Source organism: Amaranthus tricolor, chromosome 5, assembly GCF_026212465.1.
Source record: "Amaranthus tricolor cultivar Red isolate AtriRed21 chromosome 5, ASM2621246v1, whole genome shotgun sequence".
Lineage (NCBI taxonomy): Eukaryota > Viridiplantae > Streptophyta > Magnoliopsida > Caryophyllales > Amaranthaceae > Amaranthus > Amaranthus tricolor.
Genome location: NC_080051.1, coordinates 28,627,550 through 28,643,914, shown reverse-complemented (window position 1 = coordinate 28,643,914; position 16,365 = coordinate 28,627,550). Strand labels below are relative to the sequence as shown.

Here is a 16,365-nt window from a genome sequence, read left to right as displayed (position 1 = left end):
GATAATTCTAATAAATCTACAAACAAAGGATGGTTCACTAACCCTATTTTTACTACAAATCTTTTCATATTGTCTCCAACATACACAACTGTATGACCCTTTGGAACATCTTTTGGGATGAACGGTTTTCGGGTTTTTCCTTTTTTGTTGGGTTTTTTATCCCAAAATCTCCATGGAAAACGACAACAACAAGAGTCGTTTTGATGCAAATGTTTTAGTAGAAGCAATTTTTTGCTTTGTTTTCTCCATTGCTTTATTGTAAACAACATATTAAACCTTGTTGGTATTTTGGTGTTTTTCATAGTTGAGGAAAATTAAAATAGAATTTGTATAAAAAAAAAATTGAATGAGATAATGAGAATTTTATAGAATGAGAACAAAGATGAAAGGATTAGGTTATTTATAGTAGGATTAGGTTCTAGAATATAAAAGCAAACAGCATATGGGATTTCTATCAGGTGGCTAGCTAGCAGTGTTACTCTTATGACTGACTACTTAGACCAATGTTTACCTTTTTCAATCACTACCTTCTTGTTACTATGCATGATTCTTTTCTTAATTATTATTTTCTCTTGTTTTAATCAAATTATTATTTGATAATGCACTGGATTTTATGGAAAATGGGAGATAACCACGTGGGACGAGTGAGTAAGAGAAAAAGTGATAATTTAACAGTAATGTACTGGTTTTAAAGTGGTCATTTACAGTCTTAAAATAACCAATTTTAAGTAATCACTTATTAAATTGGTCTTAAAGTGATCACTTGCGACCTTTAAGTAAGTTTTATGAAATTCACCCATATAATCCATCAATTTCTTTAATTGATTACTTAAAAATTATAAGTGATTATTTGAAAACCATAATAAGTGATCATTTATTTAAGATTTTAAGTATGCATTTTAAGACTGTAAAAAATTTAATCAAAAAGTTAAATAAAGCTTTGTTCGCTATTACTAGCAGTGAACAAGAGAAAACTTTTTTATTTTTAACTTTTTTTTCTCCTAATTTATCTCTATTTCCCGATTAAAGTGGAGGGATGATTGTTTTGTGATGTGTGTGATTAACTTTTGACTATGTTTAGGTGTGGCCCACTTTGTAATTTTTAGTAAATGATATAGAAATTCTTTTAGTTTATTCTTACAAATCATAAATAGTCAGCTTATGAAGACCAGCCGTCATTAGTTAAACATGTGATTTAATTTAAATCAATATAATAATGTATTAGTGTTCTTAAAATGATAAAAGAATTCCACCAAGTCATCAGTAAACAGTAATAGAATTAAGCACTACGGAGTAAGGAGTATGACTTCAGTCTTCATTAGTATTTAGTGGTTGGTATTCAATCTTATGTAATTTTTATTTCCAAATCCAGTTGGTTATTACTAACGGTAAGTAGCCGCACCCATGATCAAAATTGGTTTACTTGGAATAATAATAATTATATCTTTGTGGAGCCCACCAAAAGCATTTGATTTTATGATTTTATCTACTTTTTGATGTTAAAATAGCTTTGTTACTTTCTAGTTTCTAGTATCAATCAAAATGGGCATACTAGAAAGGAATTCATTGAACAATTGAACTTTAATTTAATTTTTTATAACCTGAATATATTGAGTATGATCATGATGAGAATAATTATATTTGTAAACAGTCGTGAGTGTAGTAATTAGAATCAAATTTGGGTGTTTTACCATTGTTTTAAATTAATTTATTTTTAATTATTTTTAGTTGTGAAATTAACAATGTAGTAGCACGGAGAGAACATTGCATTTTGCATTGGGCATTTGCCCAAAGACAAGATGGTCTACATTCGGTGATGCAGTTTGGGCGCCCAAAAACAAGAAAGTTTTACGTCATACTTCATAATAATAAAAGAAGTAGATATCCACTCATTCTTTGTTGATTGAAAAGTTAGAATAATTAATTAAGAGTATTCCTTTCCGGTTTTCAAGTTTTTTCTAGAAATTGATAGTACAGTACAGCTTGCCCTACAGATAATTGGTCCTTATTATATAGATATTTTCATAAAAAAATATATAACAAACTCAGTAAGAACAAAAATAAAAATATAAAACTCAGAGGATTGACGAAGTAATGTAGTAGGAATAACAAAGAATCCAACCCTAATCTGACTCGATCCAAGAAAAATAATTCGATTCGAGTCCAAGGAAAAAGTTATCCGACTCTGACTTCAACTTTACGATCCGACTCCGAATTAGAGACGGACCAGAGTTGAACCTTATAAAAAATCCGACACTCCGACCCAATTCTGACCCTGAAGGAAATTTGACTTTTACTTTAATATTTTGTTTCCTTTAAAACTCTAGACGTGACTAATTCAAGCTCTCTCTCATACTAATTATAATTTTCGATTTTGAAAAACTACTTGGTATTTTTATTTAGATTAATCAATCAAAATACGACAAATCAGATCAAGAGAAATAAAATACGCTATGCGATAAAATTTTGTTAACTTGTAGTAGTAGGACTATTTTTCTTGTTAAACTTAAATTTAAAGTATATATTTTTTTTGTCAAATTGTATTTGAAATATATATTTTGTTAATTTTGTATGCTTTAAAATCATTAGTACAATATCACAACGATAAAGTTTGATAAAAAACCGACTCCGCATCTAACTCCGTTGGAAGCCCGAGAGTCCAAGTTGGGGCAAACTTAGAGTTTGCATAATCCGATTCCGAGTGAAGGTGAACTGAAAAAAAGTCAGACTATTATTCAACACAAAGTCGGAGTGTGTATAATCTAAGTCGAGTCCGACCCATCGCCATCCCTATAATGTAAACAAATGTTCAAGGGTCCTTTTATGGAAAAAAAAATAATAATAATAATGATTAATTTAAGCTTATATATTTTCACCCCTTTTTCAACAATTTTACTTCGTTGATTTTATTTATATATTTTCACCTTGTCAAAGAAATACATATGTAAACATATCGAAGCTGGAATCCAGGCCCCGGAAAAATGTAAGCCAAAAGCCAGTCCTTTAAATCGAGAATGAAATGAGCACCTATCACGAGTAGCCCAAATTTGAGAATCATAACAAGTGTTTCAAGAGCAAAAAAACAAAAACGTAAAGCAACTCACCTTGAGGCTTGAGTGTCAACAGTCTGTAAGAGAACAGTGTTCACTTGTGCATTAACTACACTATAAGAATGGTTACCATCTAAAATTACACCAAAAAGTTGAACATTTAAGTACAAGGCTCAAAATTCAAAGGACCTCGGTCCCAACAGGCTTTACAGGTTTAAATGACAAAATATGGCATCGGTCATATCATGCGGCTGGATCCCTGATGTCGAAGGTATTTACATAACCTCTCTTAGGCGATGAGTTGCTTGACTGAAGGACCTTTACAATGCTATATATGATTATCCTTTTCGCTGTCACGTTAAAAAGCTAAGCCTCTGGTGAAGAAAAAATTATCATCTCAACAATTAGAGATTACTTCCTGCCTATGTAGCTACTCAACAAATCTGCTTTCTAATAGAGATGAACACATCAGTTTAACCCGGCTAAAGAAGGGGGCATACTTTATCATTCATCTTGAGCCTGAAAGTCGTTGGCCTCTATTACATGTAGACTTCCGAACAGGAGGATCTTTGACAATTTCCGTCACGCGGTCCATCAGTGTTTTTGGAAACGGTTGTGAGCCACTCCTCTGACAGTTGTAGTGATCGGAAGGGGGTCACAACGACACCCACAATGTCACTCACAAGACAATCAACCAATAACTCTAACAAATCAACCCTATCAATTCACCAATATTAATCAACCAATAATACCAAATTGTGGACAGCAATATGACAGTAAAAATAATCAATAATAAGCGAGAAATAAATCACAATCAACACACACAAATTATACGTGGAAAACCCCTTCGATGTGAAGGATAAAAACCACGAGACCTTTTGAGGAGTCCACCCTTATTTCTCTTACTGATAATTGAGGGAAAAAGAACCCTAAATCAGTCTAAAAAGGTTCATACACCCACCAACAATAGCCAAGAACAATAAGAGATCAAAATAGAGTAAAAGGTGAAGAATAGCACCAAAAACGTCAGGTCTGTTCTGACAGCAATCCCGACCAAACTGGAGCTCCAAACGACGATCAAAACCAGTCAAAACGAAGCTCTAGATGTCAAGAACAAGCTCACCAAATTTCAGCAAAATCGGACCACGGGAACTCCTCCGATCGACCACTTGATCAAGCTGGTGCTGGCTGAAACGAAAATCACAAAACCCTCTTTTTTCCTTCCTTTTTGTTTTTGTGCCTTTTTCTGTTTTTTTTTTTTCTTTGCTGATTACATCAAGCCAAGTAAAAAATGACCCTTAAGCTTCTCTTAGAAGCCCCATAAATAGGTCCATAAATAAAAACCAAAAAAAAAAATATTACCCAAAGCAATACAAGTATTGAATAAATGGGCTGGACTCATAACACATCAGTGTTTTTGGAAACGGTTGTGAGCCATTCCATTGATGCTGATCATCCTGAATAACAATTTGCAGATTAACGCATATTTCAAAGAAAATGTTTACATAATTTGTCATCCACTTCACTTTCATAACACATTAACAGCAATTTGCAGAACATTCATATTCTACAAATAACATTTCTAATCGGTGTGTCATGCACAGAGCTTAGTTTTTCTTTAAGAAATCAAAGACCCGAATATAGTAAGAAATCGCACTAGAAAACAATTTTATCCAGCATTTGGTGCATTTAATCAACTATGTGAAGTAACAAATAGCCTTAATGAGAGAAAACAAACAGGATTTAAAAGTGCAATCCACACCGCTAATTAAAAAATGATCAAACCTTGTTTTCAAGAAAAGCAAGACATCTCCTCTCGCATCTAAAAGTTGTCTATAAGGTAAAGTCTATAAGATTTAAAAGTACAAACCTTGTTTTTAAAAGGGTAATGGTTCCCTCCAACTTATTACCGCTCATTTCTCACTCAACATTAATAATAATAGCACTAAACCATTACCCTTATATCTCTTTACGTAATCCCTTTCTGTTTCATTTGTCATACCAATCTTTTATGTAGCTCGGTATAGAACTTAGATTCGGAAATAAATTGAAGAGGACTGATCAAGTTAGCTATCGCTTTCCCTCTCCTTAATCCACCTTATGGTTTGCTTTAACATTTTAGTTGTGAAGCATTTTACTAGATCAATCCATTTTGGTGGGGTAAAATATCAAAGTAGTTTATTAACTTTCTAAGTTGTGACAACTTATCATTTCTCGTAGTCTATTGATCTGCTTTAAAGTTAACTTTTATCTTTTACCTTTCTGTGGCCTACGTTCTACACGTTGTATGATTGTTCTCTAGGCCTGAAATGAACAAGTGTAGTTTTAGTGAGCAGAAGACAACAAAACCGCCGCGTGTTTCCCTGGTTTCAAATAATCAGCCAGCTTATCAAGTTGCAAGTATGTCTGTAACCGTGTCATCTCGTGCCCTAAATGTTTTCATAGCCAGGCTACTAATTTTGATGTTTTCCTCTGGAGGAAAAAAGAAGACAAACATTAATTCAGTTCAACAGGTTGGTGTTCAAGACATCAATGTTCCTGTAATCGGTAAAGACAGATGATTTCCTTATAATTTTAGGATTGAGGCTTTGACATTGTTGTTGTGAACCTTCCCCAATATAATTTTGTTTCCTGAGTAGATTCAGTATACTACTTTTTCATATGATGAGGGGAGAATTTGTCATACGGAATAAATCAACTTGATATACACAGCTGTTTGGTTTTGCATACTGTGATAGCAAAGATTTAGTTGATGCCATCAAAAGCACCTTAAACAATGCATTTACCCTTGGAGGTCATGCATTCAAATAATGGGATAGATGGCCTAGTACCAAACTATTAGCTAATAATGAATTATTAATACCAATAATATTTCAATCAAGGAAAAGAACATAAAATGGTCAAGCAAGTATCCAATAAGCACAGCTCTTCTGTCAAAGACATGTTCTGGTACAATGGAGAATGAGTTTTGTTAGTCATATAAGAGAAACTCACATAGATAGCATTATGTCATGGTACTGCTCCCATTTACGCATATTAAAGCCATTGATTAGAAGTGAACGAAAGAAATTTAAAAATACAAGGAATGAACATTGAGAATCAGATAAAGATGCAGTCAAAATGACATTACTTATGTCAGAGATGTATAAATATATGTGATTGACATTACTTATGCACACGTCAAAATGACTGCAAGTCACAAGCATGAAATACAAACCTTTCCTGCCTTTGAAATCTGAATGTTTTTCTTCACAAGGTTGCGCCACTTATCCTGCGAAATCCATAAGTTGTCAATAAAGCACGTATAAAGAACATGTTGAAAAGATGCAAATGGAAACAGCTAGAACAAACACTACACTGATATCAGTAGCTGTACGACTTGAAGATGAGAAGAAGGCTCTCTTTACACTAGTCCATTGTCCTGTACCAAATTGTGACATACCATTAATCAATGCTGCCACTTCATCCAATGTCCAGGGCTTGGTGTTCTTCCTCCGGTCACTCCTTTTCATTGATTTTCTGATGTTGAAGCCAGAAGATACAGGTTCATATTCTTCATCTGAATCAAGTTCCTGCATACAGCGTGTCTTGTTACTAGAACCAAAAGTAGCAAGTCCAAAATTAGAACTGTAACAAGCTTGTAGGAGTCCCTAGTATATCAAGCTTCTAGTCCACATTAAATAAGGGAATTTAAAGCTGGATAATTGTGCTTCATATATCAAAAGAGATTGTGTGGAGATGGACAAATTAAATTAGGAACTGAAACTTCACAAAATTTTTTGATTAAGAAAACACAATATCGCAAGTTGTATAGCACTTCAAGGATCCCAAAAGGTCCAAAGGTTTACTGTTAGCATACGGAGCAAGTTGTTGATGTCCATCTGTTAATGCTCACATCCATGATCATTTCCATGCATTCATATGCTTAAGATGATAAATGTTGGAACAAGATAATAACCCAAAATTTTCTAAACAGCTGAACTAACTTCAACTGCAAACACTGGGCAATTTAAGAACCTTTTGAATTACTTAATGTAAAAAATTTAATGAATTCGAGTAAAGGTAGGAACATAAGAAAATTAAGATATTGAATAAAATCCATATACACCAAATTGCTTGCCAGAGCCTTTGATGCTTTAATTTCCAATGCTTTCCTTCCGTACTTCTTCTGATACCTAACTTCAAGATCTTTTTCCTTTGTCAAGCTAGTAGGACGTTTCTTTTCCCCATAAAGTCTTGACTTCAGCCACGGTGATCCATCAAGATACCTAAGTGGAGGTCTACTCGATCTCCTTTGTCTAGTATTTGCTATTTGGGTTTCAGCACAGCTGTCGGTTGATAAGTTATCTGTGCATTGACTTACTGAGCCAGCATCATCAAGAGTGCCAATGGAAGTGCATGGTGGTTTCACAGAGATGAGAGAACAATGACTTTCTTCTCTATTTTGACCAAAGGTGCAAGCATTCTCCAAAGAGCTTTGAGTATCACCAATTTTCAAAAAATCATCAATTTCTGTGAGCTTGTAAAATTCATCTTATCCTCCACTGGTCTCGTGCCAACATTTGCTCCTAGAGTCACCATGCATTTCATCAGCACTTGATTGTCTAAATTGATCAAACATTTAGGCTCTAGAATAGGTGATTCAGATACCCCTACTTCATTGCTAGTTCCTGGAGAGTGGATCTCAGATCTCAAATCACCTGAACTCAATTCATCACAGAATCTATAATCCAAATCAGGGACCTATTTTGCAAAATCAACATCTGGATTTACATAAAAACTGAGTTATCTCTCCCAGTCGTTCGAGTGCCAAAGTAAAAATATCAAGCACATATCAAACTGATATTCAGAAGCATGTGAGAAGCTGACTGCTACAGGTAAGTTAGTCATTTCATCTTCAAGCAGCATTCCATCAAAATCCTATACGAGTAAATTCATTATGCCACATAAACATAAACACAAGCTAATAATCCAATGGCGAAAAAACAGAGCCTCATGTGCCATGTTACCAAATACAGAGAATCAGAGTACTTATTTCCAAATATTCAGAAGTTCAAATTTTTTTATTTAAGTATGAGTTTCCATATAGCATCAGAAAAAATAGACTTCGAACTTGTCATGAGGCAAAGCTTGATTAAGCATCAATATGCATCATGTAAAGGGTCTCATAACAAACTTACATTGCTATAAAAAATGAGTGACAAAGAAGATATTAGTTTTATTTGTACATTCAAAGTTACAGTGGTAAATGATAATTTTCAGACTTACAAAAGGTCTGATTCTCTCACAATGACCTAAGCAACTCCTAATAACACTCATAATATTTCAATGCCTTTCTCTCTTTACTCTCCAACATTTATACCATTTTCCCTCTCATTCCCTGACTTTTTACCTTCGATTGCCTACCGCTATGCCTGCTTTGCAAGCCAATCTAAACAGAATTACTAGCCATCCCCAAAATTCTCCCAATTTGCCAGTTCATTACAAGGGTGCAAAACACAAACTACATGATTACCAAGCATAACAGTAAGATATAAAATATAAGAAGATTCAGAAGTAAGAGCAAAAATTGACCAATATAGATCACAAGCAAACAAAAGAGTACATCAAAAAGTGTAAGATAAGAGAAAAAAGAGAGAAAACAAGCATTGAATCGTATTCTGAAAAGATGGAAAGCACCTAAGCATCAACTCATAAAATAATTTAAAGTCCATACAAAGACAAAACAAAGACAAATTAACGTTAAAAGGGACCATCAGACACCAAGCAGTATTGTTATATACTTGATGAAAGAAAATTGTAAGCACATTGACATACAATGTGACAAGATTACTTTTACATTTACATGAGAAAGAAAACGAGGAAAGGGAGACATACACTGCATCTTATTTCGCCGTTCCCTTTTCCTGTCACATCAGAATTCAACCCACCTTCAGGAGCACATGAACCATGCAATTTAGAGTAGTGTACTATCACTATATAAGGTATATAGTGGAAAGACGAAAGTAGAGAAGAAACAGATGTAACTGAGAAACTGAGATACTACAATTACACAGGTTTTCGGTGCTTTATAACTGATAACTCTCAAGAAAATTAGTCTTGCTAGAATACATCAAGCCTAGGGAGCATTCTCAGAAACCAAAATTCATTCTCACATTCAGGTTTGCTTTACTCTCAAAGTATACAGGTACAGCAGAAACAGCAAACTAAACAGGAAGTGTTGTCAATACATGGTCAAGAAGGATTAAGCATCAATGCAGCATTCTGCGAATAAAATTCAAAGTCCTCCCCCCAAATAGAAAGCAATCTTGGGCTTTCTTCTTCAAAGGACATGCATAAGACTGGTTTTTCCACAAGATTATGAAACATAAAATCTCATTGCATGTTGACCATAAAGATTGAAGTTATGAATACAGAAATACAAGTATATAACAAATGCTGAAAGTGAATAGCATTAATTTGAAGCACAGGAACAATCATCTGTTAAATCCACAGAAAGGGGCCATATTATTACATTTATGGACACAAGGATTTTCATCTTTTGTTACTTTACTCAAAATCTTAGATACTCAAAAGATGAAAAACAAGAATAAGCTATCTCATTACCATTTTTAATAATGAGCTCATAATGAAATACTGAAGAAATATCATCAATTCTGAATGTTTTATCAAAGTTTGCATCAACATATAAAGCAGGGGAATCATCTTCTTTAGGTTGAGTCCATTTATGTCTAAAACCTCCATAAGGAAAATCAGCAATGCACCGTTCTCCTTCCTTAACCTGAGAGAAAGGAAGGGGTGAAAAGGGTTACAAAACAAACACTAAATCTCAGATAATAGTGGAAGAAGTAAAATTAAGAATACTCTTTCATGTCTTTTTATACTTGTTTTGTTTTCACAATTATAGCAAATTTGAGACTGCCTCAACGCCTTGAATAGAAATGTTCATTGGGGCATCAGATCAGTTTCAGGTTAGGTGTTTCAGGTGTGGTCAAATCAAGTCTTGAGTCCACATCCGTTTTTACGTCATTGTAAATCCATTTTTGAATTCGGGTCAAAGCCGACTTCCATTATACAAGGTCGGGTAAAGGTCAGATCGAGGCTGTTTAAAACAGTTCTAACCTTAAAACATTCTACTGCTTTAATAGCCAAAGTAAACATTTGAATTAATCGAAAAGTCAAAAGGCACAACATAACGAGAAATTCAGAAATCAAAAATAAGTTGTGCTTTAACAGGACCGATATTGCTTTGTCTTAAAGCTTTCTCACAGCTTTACAAATAGCCCATGTGAACATACAAATTATCACGTGATATAATTGACACCAAAAATTATTCTTGGGTTCTCTTATTTTGGTTGGTATTTAACAAACTTGAAACATAATTCTAAAATACAACTTCTTTCCATCCCTGATTCTTAAACTCCAATAGTATTTTGCAATTTACATCCACGGTTTTGCTCCATTTACAATGATTTCAAGATAGAAATTGCATTTTCAAAGTTAAAGCTCTTCATACAAGAGATTACAAACAGAATATCACTATATACAAATTCAAATTGCCTTTTTTGACCAAGTAAAAGCTCGCCTTCCTAAGAATATGTAATAATAAAAACACAGGTAATTACAAAGATATCATTCTGCAATCACGTTGAAGTAGACTTCAATTTGCATAATTCTTCCCGATCGCTTTCTAGGTATCTTCATCAATTTCATTTCCTATTACCAGCAATAAGTAGCACAAGAAGTTCCAGCATAGTTTGTGTTGCATTCAACATGAAGAAAGTTCTGGACTATGTTAGTTGGACTCGGTTACTAATGTTGGATACTGGTAAGTGTCTAAGTGTTGGATACGTCTAAACTCTAAACAATCAATTTTACACCTAAAATGAAGTGTCTAAGTGTCATACCAATGTCCGAGTATCGAAGATCAAACATGGTTACGTGAAGCAAAATGAAGAGTCTGAGTAACATGAGTTCCGGACAACTACATTTCTCATCCTCAAGCACACTGGTCCCACGTCTAGAAACTCCCAGATACGATAACCTTATATGCTATGAAGTTTTCAGGTCCTAGCATGGAGTAAAAATGAGCTTGTTCCTTTACATAACAACCACTTATTACATATTTTGAGTTTACCGAACAGCAAAACCCCATTACGTATTGTATGATTTAAAATTATGAAGTAACAACCATTATAAGTTGTTGTTTTAACATATCTCCCAGTATATTCTTTATTATGATATGTATTAGGTTCTAAAAAGTTTATTATAAGCTTTAATTAAGATATTTGTTATAGAGAACTTGAATTATTATGATAAAAGGAACATTTTTAAGTTGACGCATCACATTTTGATAGCTAGGAAACAATTCATAACACCCAAAGGTGCTGCGGCTATCCCGATCATTACCACAATCTTTCCCTTATGGTTCCAAGTATCACTCGCTAACATGATTAAATAACACATAATTTTTAAATATGACATGGCTCAATTACAAAAAAATGCAATTGAACTATGTAACAGTTGTGCAAATGAATTATGCATGTACGCTTCCACACAATCTTTAGTGGTCATGCAATAATTTTACTTTGGATTTTGGAAGGCTACTACTGTCAATTCTACCTCTGTTCGTTTTTTTATAAATCTTTTTTCCCTTTATCATCCATATTTTTTGTTTTTCCCCTTCACAATCTTTTCAATTTTTTACTTTCTACATTCTCACCTTATTTATCATTTTTGGTCTCCTTCTCTCCGTTCAATACCCATCTCATATGCATGTAATGTCATACGTGCATCACCAACATCAGATTTTGTTGCCATAGTAATATGGAGTATTAAATAAGAGTGGAGGTAGTAATACTGTCAACAAGGAAACACCAGGTTCATTTCTTGTCAGTTTCATATTATTCATAATGTATTTTGTAAACATGAAATAATAGTTCTCAACGCGTGTATATTAGATTAGACCACCATCATATTAGTCTAAAAGCACGGGCAAGGAAAAAATAGTCGTCAAAATGATCAGACAACTAAAAACTTGAAGTTTCAGACAGCATAGATTAAGTCAAATCTGCAGTATTCTCCAAGTACAAAACTAGCTCTTAAAATCAGCAAATTGGCAAGTACAAAGCAAGCATAACAAAATGGCTAGTAAAATCCAAGCAACACAGGTTATTTGAAGACATAGAAATTAGTCACTGAACTTAAAATTCTCTTACAGGGAACTATTTGAACCACGTTGAGCATAAATGCAAGAATAAAAACACAAACATTATTTTTTGAAATGATAAACAATTGCAATTGTATTCATGCAATCAATTGACACCGACTTGAACTGTTTCACTTGATTAGTTGATAATATCAAGCAAATTTAGCGCACATTTTTCAGACATAAGATGGCTAAGAATATAGAATTAGTTATCAATCACTATATACCAGCACCAAAAACAGCGAAATTTTATGCATGAAAATTTAAAATCACAACTGAAAATTAATAAAATTACAAGATGATGCAACGTTTCAACTTTCAAGCAATTAATCGCAGCACAACTAAAAAATAGAAAAACTTAAATTTAATACAAAAGTAAGAAATCATGGAATTGCGGAAGTGAAATTGCACAAGTAATTGAAGTTCGTTGTACAAACAGAAGTAGAATAAGAGAGCGAAAGTAAAACCAAGAAAGGAAGCATGGTAAACCTCATTCATGGCGGTGAGCAGCAAGATTGAGAGAGGAACCCAGTAATTAAGTAGTCTGAGACTCAGAGGAAGAAGAGAGAGAAAGAGGAGGCAATAAAAAATGGCGCATAAATGGAAAGCGAGGAACGTCGCAACCGAATAAGGCTCCACCGCCTCACACAGTCACACTTGATAGCATAGCAGATTGCTGTCTTTCGGAATTCAGATTTTAAGAATCTTTTTACCATCGGATAGACGAAAATGTACTGTTTATTTTAGCTGAAATAGGATTTAATTTTAAAGGTTAAATATGCTTTTCTAAAATGACAAATATTGTAGTATGAACAAATAAATTAAAATTGTCTATGTTATAGCAAGGATAAATATTTATAGATGGAGTAGATATACATTAGAAATGATTTAACAATATCTCACATGCTAAAGTTTAAGTTTCTAGATGAAGATAGGTGAGTCGAACAAGAAAGTGTCTATGTATTTATACTTGTTTTGAGTTAATGCAACATGTTTATTACAAAAAAATATATTCATGCCTATGCATTTTTTAGATCATTTATATATATATATATATATATATATATATATATATATATATATATAAATAATCAAGAATTGATACATTAAAACTATATATTAAAACATAATTATATTTTTTCCTTAAACCCTATTCAATAAACAAGGTTAAAATACAGATTCTGAATGGTATAAAAGTCAAAAGTCAAACGGTTGCAAGTATAAAAACTTAGAAAATATTATGTTAGATTTTTTTTCTTGATTGTATTCTAATTTTTTTTTTGTTAGATTTTAGCTAATTTATATTTGTAAAGATCTATGAATTATACTATACTAGTGTAGAAGAATTATATAATACGGCTCCTACACTATTATTATCTAATTGATTTTCGAACAGTATTCATCAATTACTTTTAATATGTGTTTTGTTCTTGATTTATAAATTAAATATAGTCAAATGTAATCTTTTTTTATTCATCTTAATATATATTTTATTAAATAAAACTTTTATAATTTTTACTAAAATACAATTAAAAACATTTAAGATTGAAATAATACATTAATAATTGATGAATAGTGAAGTATTTATAATCAAATGAATCGACATCTTGTCCATTGGATTTAGCGCGGACCCATGACGTCATGACCCCTTGACCAATCACTTGAATCGAAGCATACGTGTCTGTTTAATATCTAAGATTTTATCATACTTGTGTAGTTGTGTTGCTTGTGAATTGCTAATACAATAAATTAGTTAATTGAATTAATGATAAATTAATGAAGCTTTTAAATTGAAAACATGAAAAAGACAACTCAATAAATAATAATAGAAATACTTTATTAAAAGACAAACCATATTCATAACTATTTATAACTACAATTGAAAACACAAGTTGAAGTTTATATATATTATTTTTTTTTTTATCCATTTCATTCAACTAATTTTAAAAACACTTACAAATTTTAATCAAGTAGAACAAACTATAAAAAAGTATATATTGTATAAGTAATTAGCTACAATAAGATAACCTTGAAACATAAAATGTATAGTCACATAATACTTCTATGTTTTTTTAAATTTACCAAATTTAATAATTTTATGTGAAATTTTTTTATTTAACAAGGAAAACTCTAAATAACAGAGAAATTGATGTTCAACGATTCATTAGTTGATGGTAAAAATCAATTCTATCTTGTTTATCATGAGGAAGCTTGAAGGTAGTTTGGTCTTCATTGTGAAGCCAACCAAACTTTTCCATGAAAGGACTAACCAATGTTGTAGGAGGGTAATCTTGAATACAATCCTCCCATACATTATCATCATCCCCATTTAAGTCCCTCATCACCTCCCACAAACAACTATTACACTTAAATCCTGACCCAAAAGCAAGCATTAAAACCCTATCTCCTCTCTTAAGCCTCTTTTTAGCTTCCATATAGGCTAATTCATACCATAAACTACAAGCTGACGTGTTCCCAAACCGGTGGAGGGTCATCCTTGCCGGTTCAAGATCATACTCATCTAACTTAAGATTTTCACCTATACCATTAATAACAGCTTTACCACCAGTATGTAAACAAAAATGATCGACTCCAGTTTTAAAATTAATAAACGGTTTAGATTTATTACTCTTTTCACCTATATAAAATCTCCTTATCATAACAGCAACCACAAACTGAGCTAATTCCCTTATCGGTAAAATCTTAGGAGCTAATTCTTTAAGATTATCAACCAAACATCGGGTCGCGGCTTTAGGAATATTTTTACTTAGGTAAAACCCTAATCTACCAAGAGAATCCTCAACTTGCATACCACTTTCATATGAATCATCCTTAGCCCCATGATGTGTTCTTACCAAACATTTGAGTTTGAACATAGCCTTCTTCCTTAAAGACCATTTATTAGTCAATAAAACAGCACACCCACCAGATCTAAACAAAGAATTGGTTAAAATCATGGATTTATCATTACCTGTATACCAATTTGGGGCTAAAGATTCAGATGTCACAACTAAAGCATATCGACGCTTTTCATTTCTAAAAATGTTTTGAACTACATTTATAGAAATCATACTAGCACTACAACCCATCCCACTAAGGTTATACACCTTAATATCATCCCTCATCTTATAATGATTCACAATTCTTGACGCTAATGAAGGGGACGGTGAAAATAGTGACACATTCACGACTAAAACGTCGATATCTTGCGGAGAAATGTCGGATTTAGCGAGCAGATTTTCGACGCATTTATCTCGGAAAAACTCGTCCATTTCGTCTAAACCGTCTTGAAGCGTCGGATTTTCTTCACGACCCATGAGAATACTTCTTGGAGCGTACGTATCTTCCCCAATTCCAGATCCGACTACGGCTTTTAGAAGAAACTGAAATTCTTTAAGACCCAGATGCTGATTTCTCATCAAAATTTCCCCAGAAAATTCAATGCTAACTTTACGATCATCAGTGGGTTTGAAGCATTCATACCCAAGAATGTAGCAATCTTGGTGTCTTTTTATATAAACCCATTTTAGGAATTCGAAAAGGAAATAAAGGGTAGGAAAGAAAATTACTAAAATGAATAAAATCCCCATTTTTAAATTTTTTTTTTTTTTTGTTGTTGTTGTGGGATTGGGTTTTATTACTTGTCTAAATTAGCAAGATCATGAAGTTTATATATATATACATATATATATTTATGTGAAGATTAGAAAAGTTTGATAAGTAATAAATGTGGTAAGAAAAGCCAACTTCTAACAACTAAATATTATGTGATTGGAGGAGGTTTTAGCTTATAAGGTTGGACATGTGAGTATTGGAAGAAGAAGCTATCAAGCCAGACTGTTTTCCATTGGGTGCCATGGGTGGAGTTTGTTTGGGTTTGGGACCATATTGCATTGATGAGAAAAAAGGTCGTTTCAGAAGGGACGGGTTGGGGAGATGGGATTGACATTTTAGTGTTCACGAGAAATGCTTAAGGTTGGAACTTTCTAAAACTAAAAGAATGACATGGTAGAAGTTTCTTATTAGTTTATTGAGCAGCAGAGCTCATACCTTCGTTACCGTATTGCGACTGTATTGTAAAGATTTTTGTGCTTAATGCAATTGAAA

The 16,365-nt window shown here is 32.9% G+C and overlaps 2 protein-coding genes across 7 annotated transcripts; both read right to left on the bottom strand.

Annotated features, from left to right (window-relative positions):
* Positions 1 to 2,252: 2,252 nt before the first annotated feature.
* On the bottom strand, positions 2,253 to 13,092 carry LOC130813258 (uncharacterized). Of its 6 annotated transcripts, XR_009042197.1 has the most exons (9): positions 12,748 to 13,086; positions 11,773 to 11,909; positions 9,657 to 9,831; positions 8,928 to 8,980; positions 6,407 to 6,622; positions 6,268 to 6,321; positions 4,413 to 4,507; positions 4,069 to 4,316; positions 2,254 to 3,767 (listed from the first exon to the last, which is right to left on the bottom strand). XR_009042197.1 is itself a non-coding variant. In XM_057679051.1 (8 exons), exons 2-8 carry the CDS (start codon positions 11,782 to 11,784, stop codon positions 4,151 to 4,153), a joined length of 771 nt encoding a protein of 256 aa, XP_057535034.1. In that variant the 5' UTR covers positions 11,785 to 11,909; positions 12,748 to 13,083; the 3' UTR covers positions 2,263 to 4,150. The 6 variants fall into 6 exon arrangements, 5 of the variants coding, with proteins under 5 accessions (XP_057535038.1, XP_057535034.1, XP_057535037.1 ...); XM_057679051.1 differs by having other exon boundaries at positions 2,263 to 4,316; positions 12,748 to 13,083; XM_057679055.1 differs by lacking the exons at positions 4,069 to 4,316; positions 4,413 to 4,507 and having other exon boundaries at positions 2,253 to 3,767; positions 12,748 to 13,092.
* A 1,045-nt stretch (positions 13,093 to 14,137) lies between these two features.
* On the bottom strand, positions 14,138 to 16,365 carry LOC130813257 (3-ketoacyl-CoA synthase 12-like). Its single transcript, XM_057679049.1, has one exon. It carries the CDS (start codon positions 15,846 to 15,848, stop codon positions 14,412 to 14,414), a length of 1,437 nt encoding a protein of 478 aa, XP_057535032.1. The 5' UTR covers positions 15,849 to 16,365; the 3' UTR covers positions 14,138 to 14,411.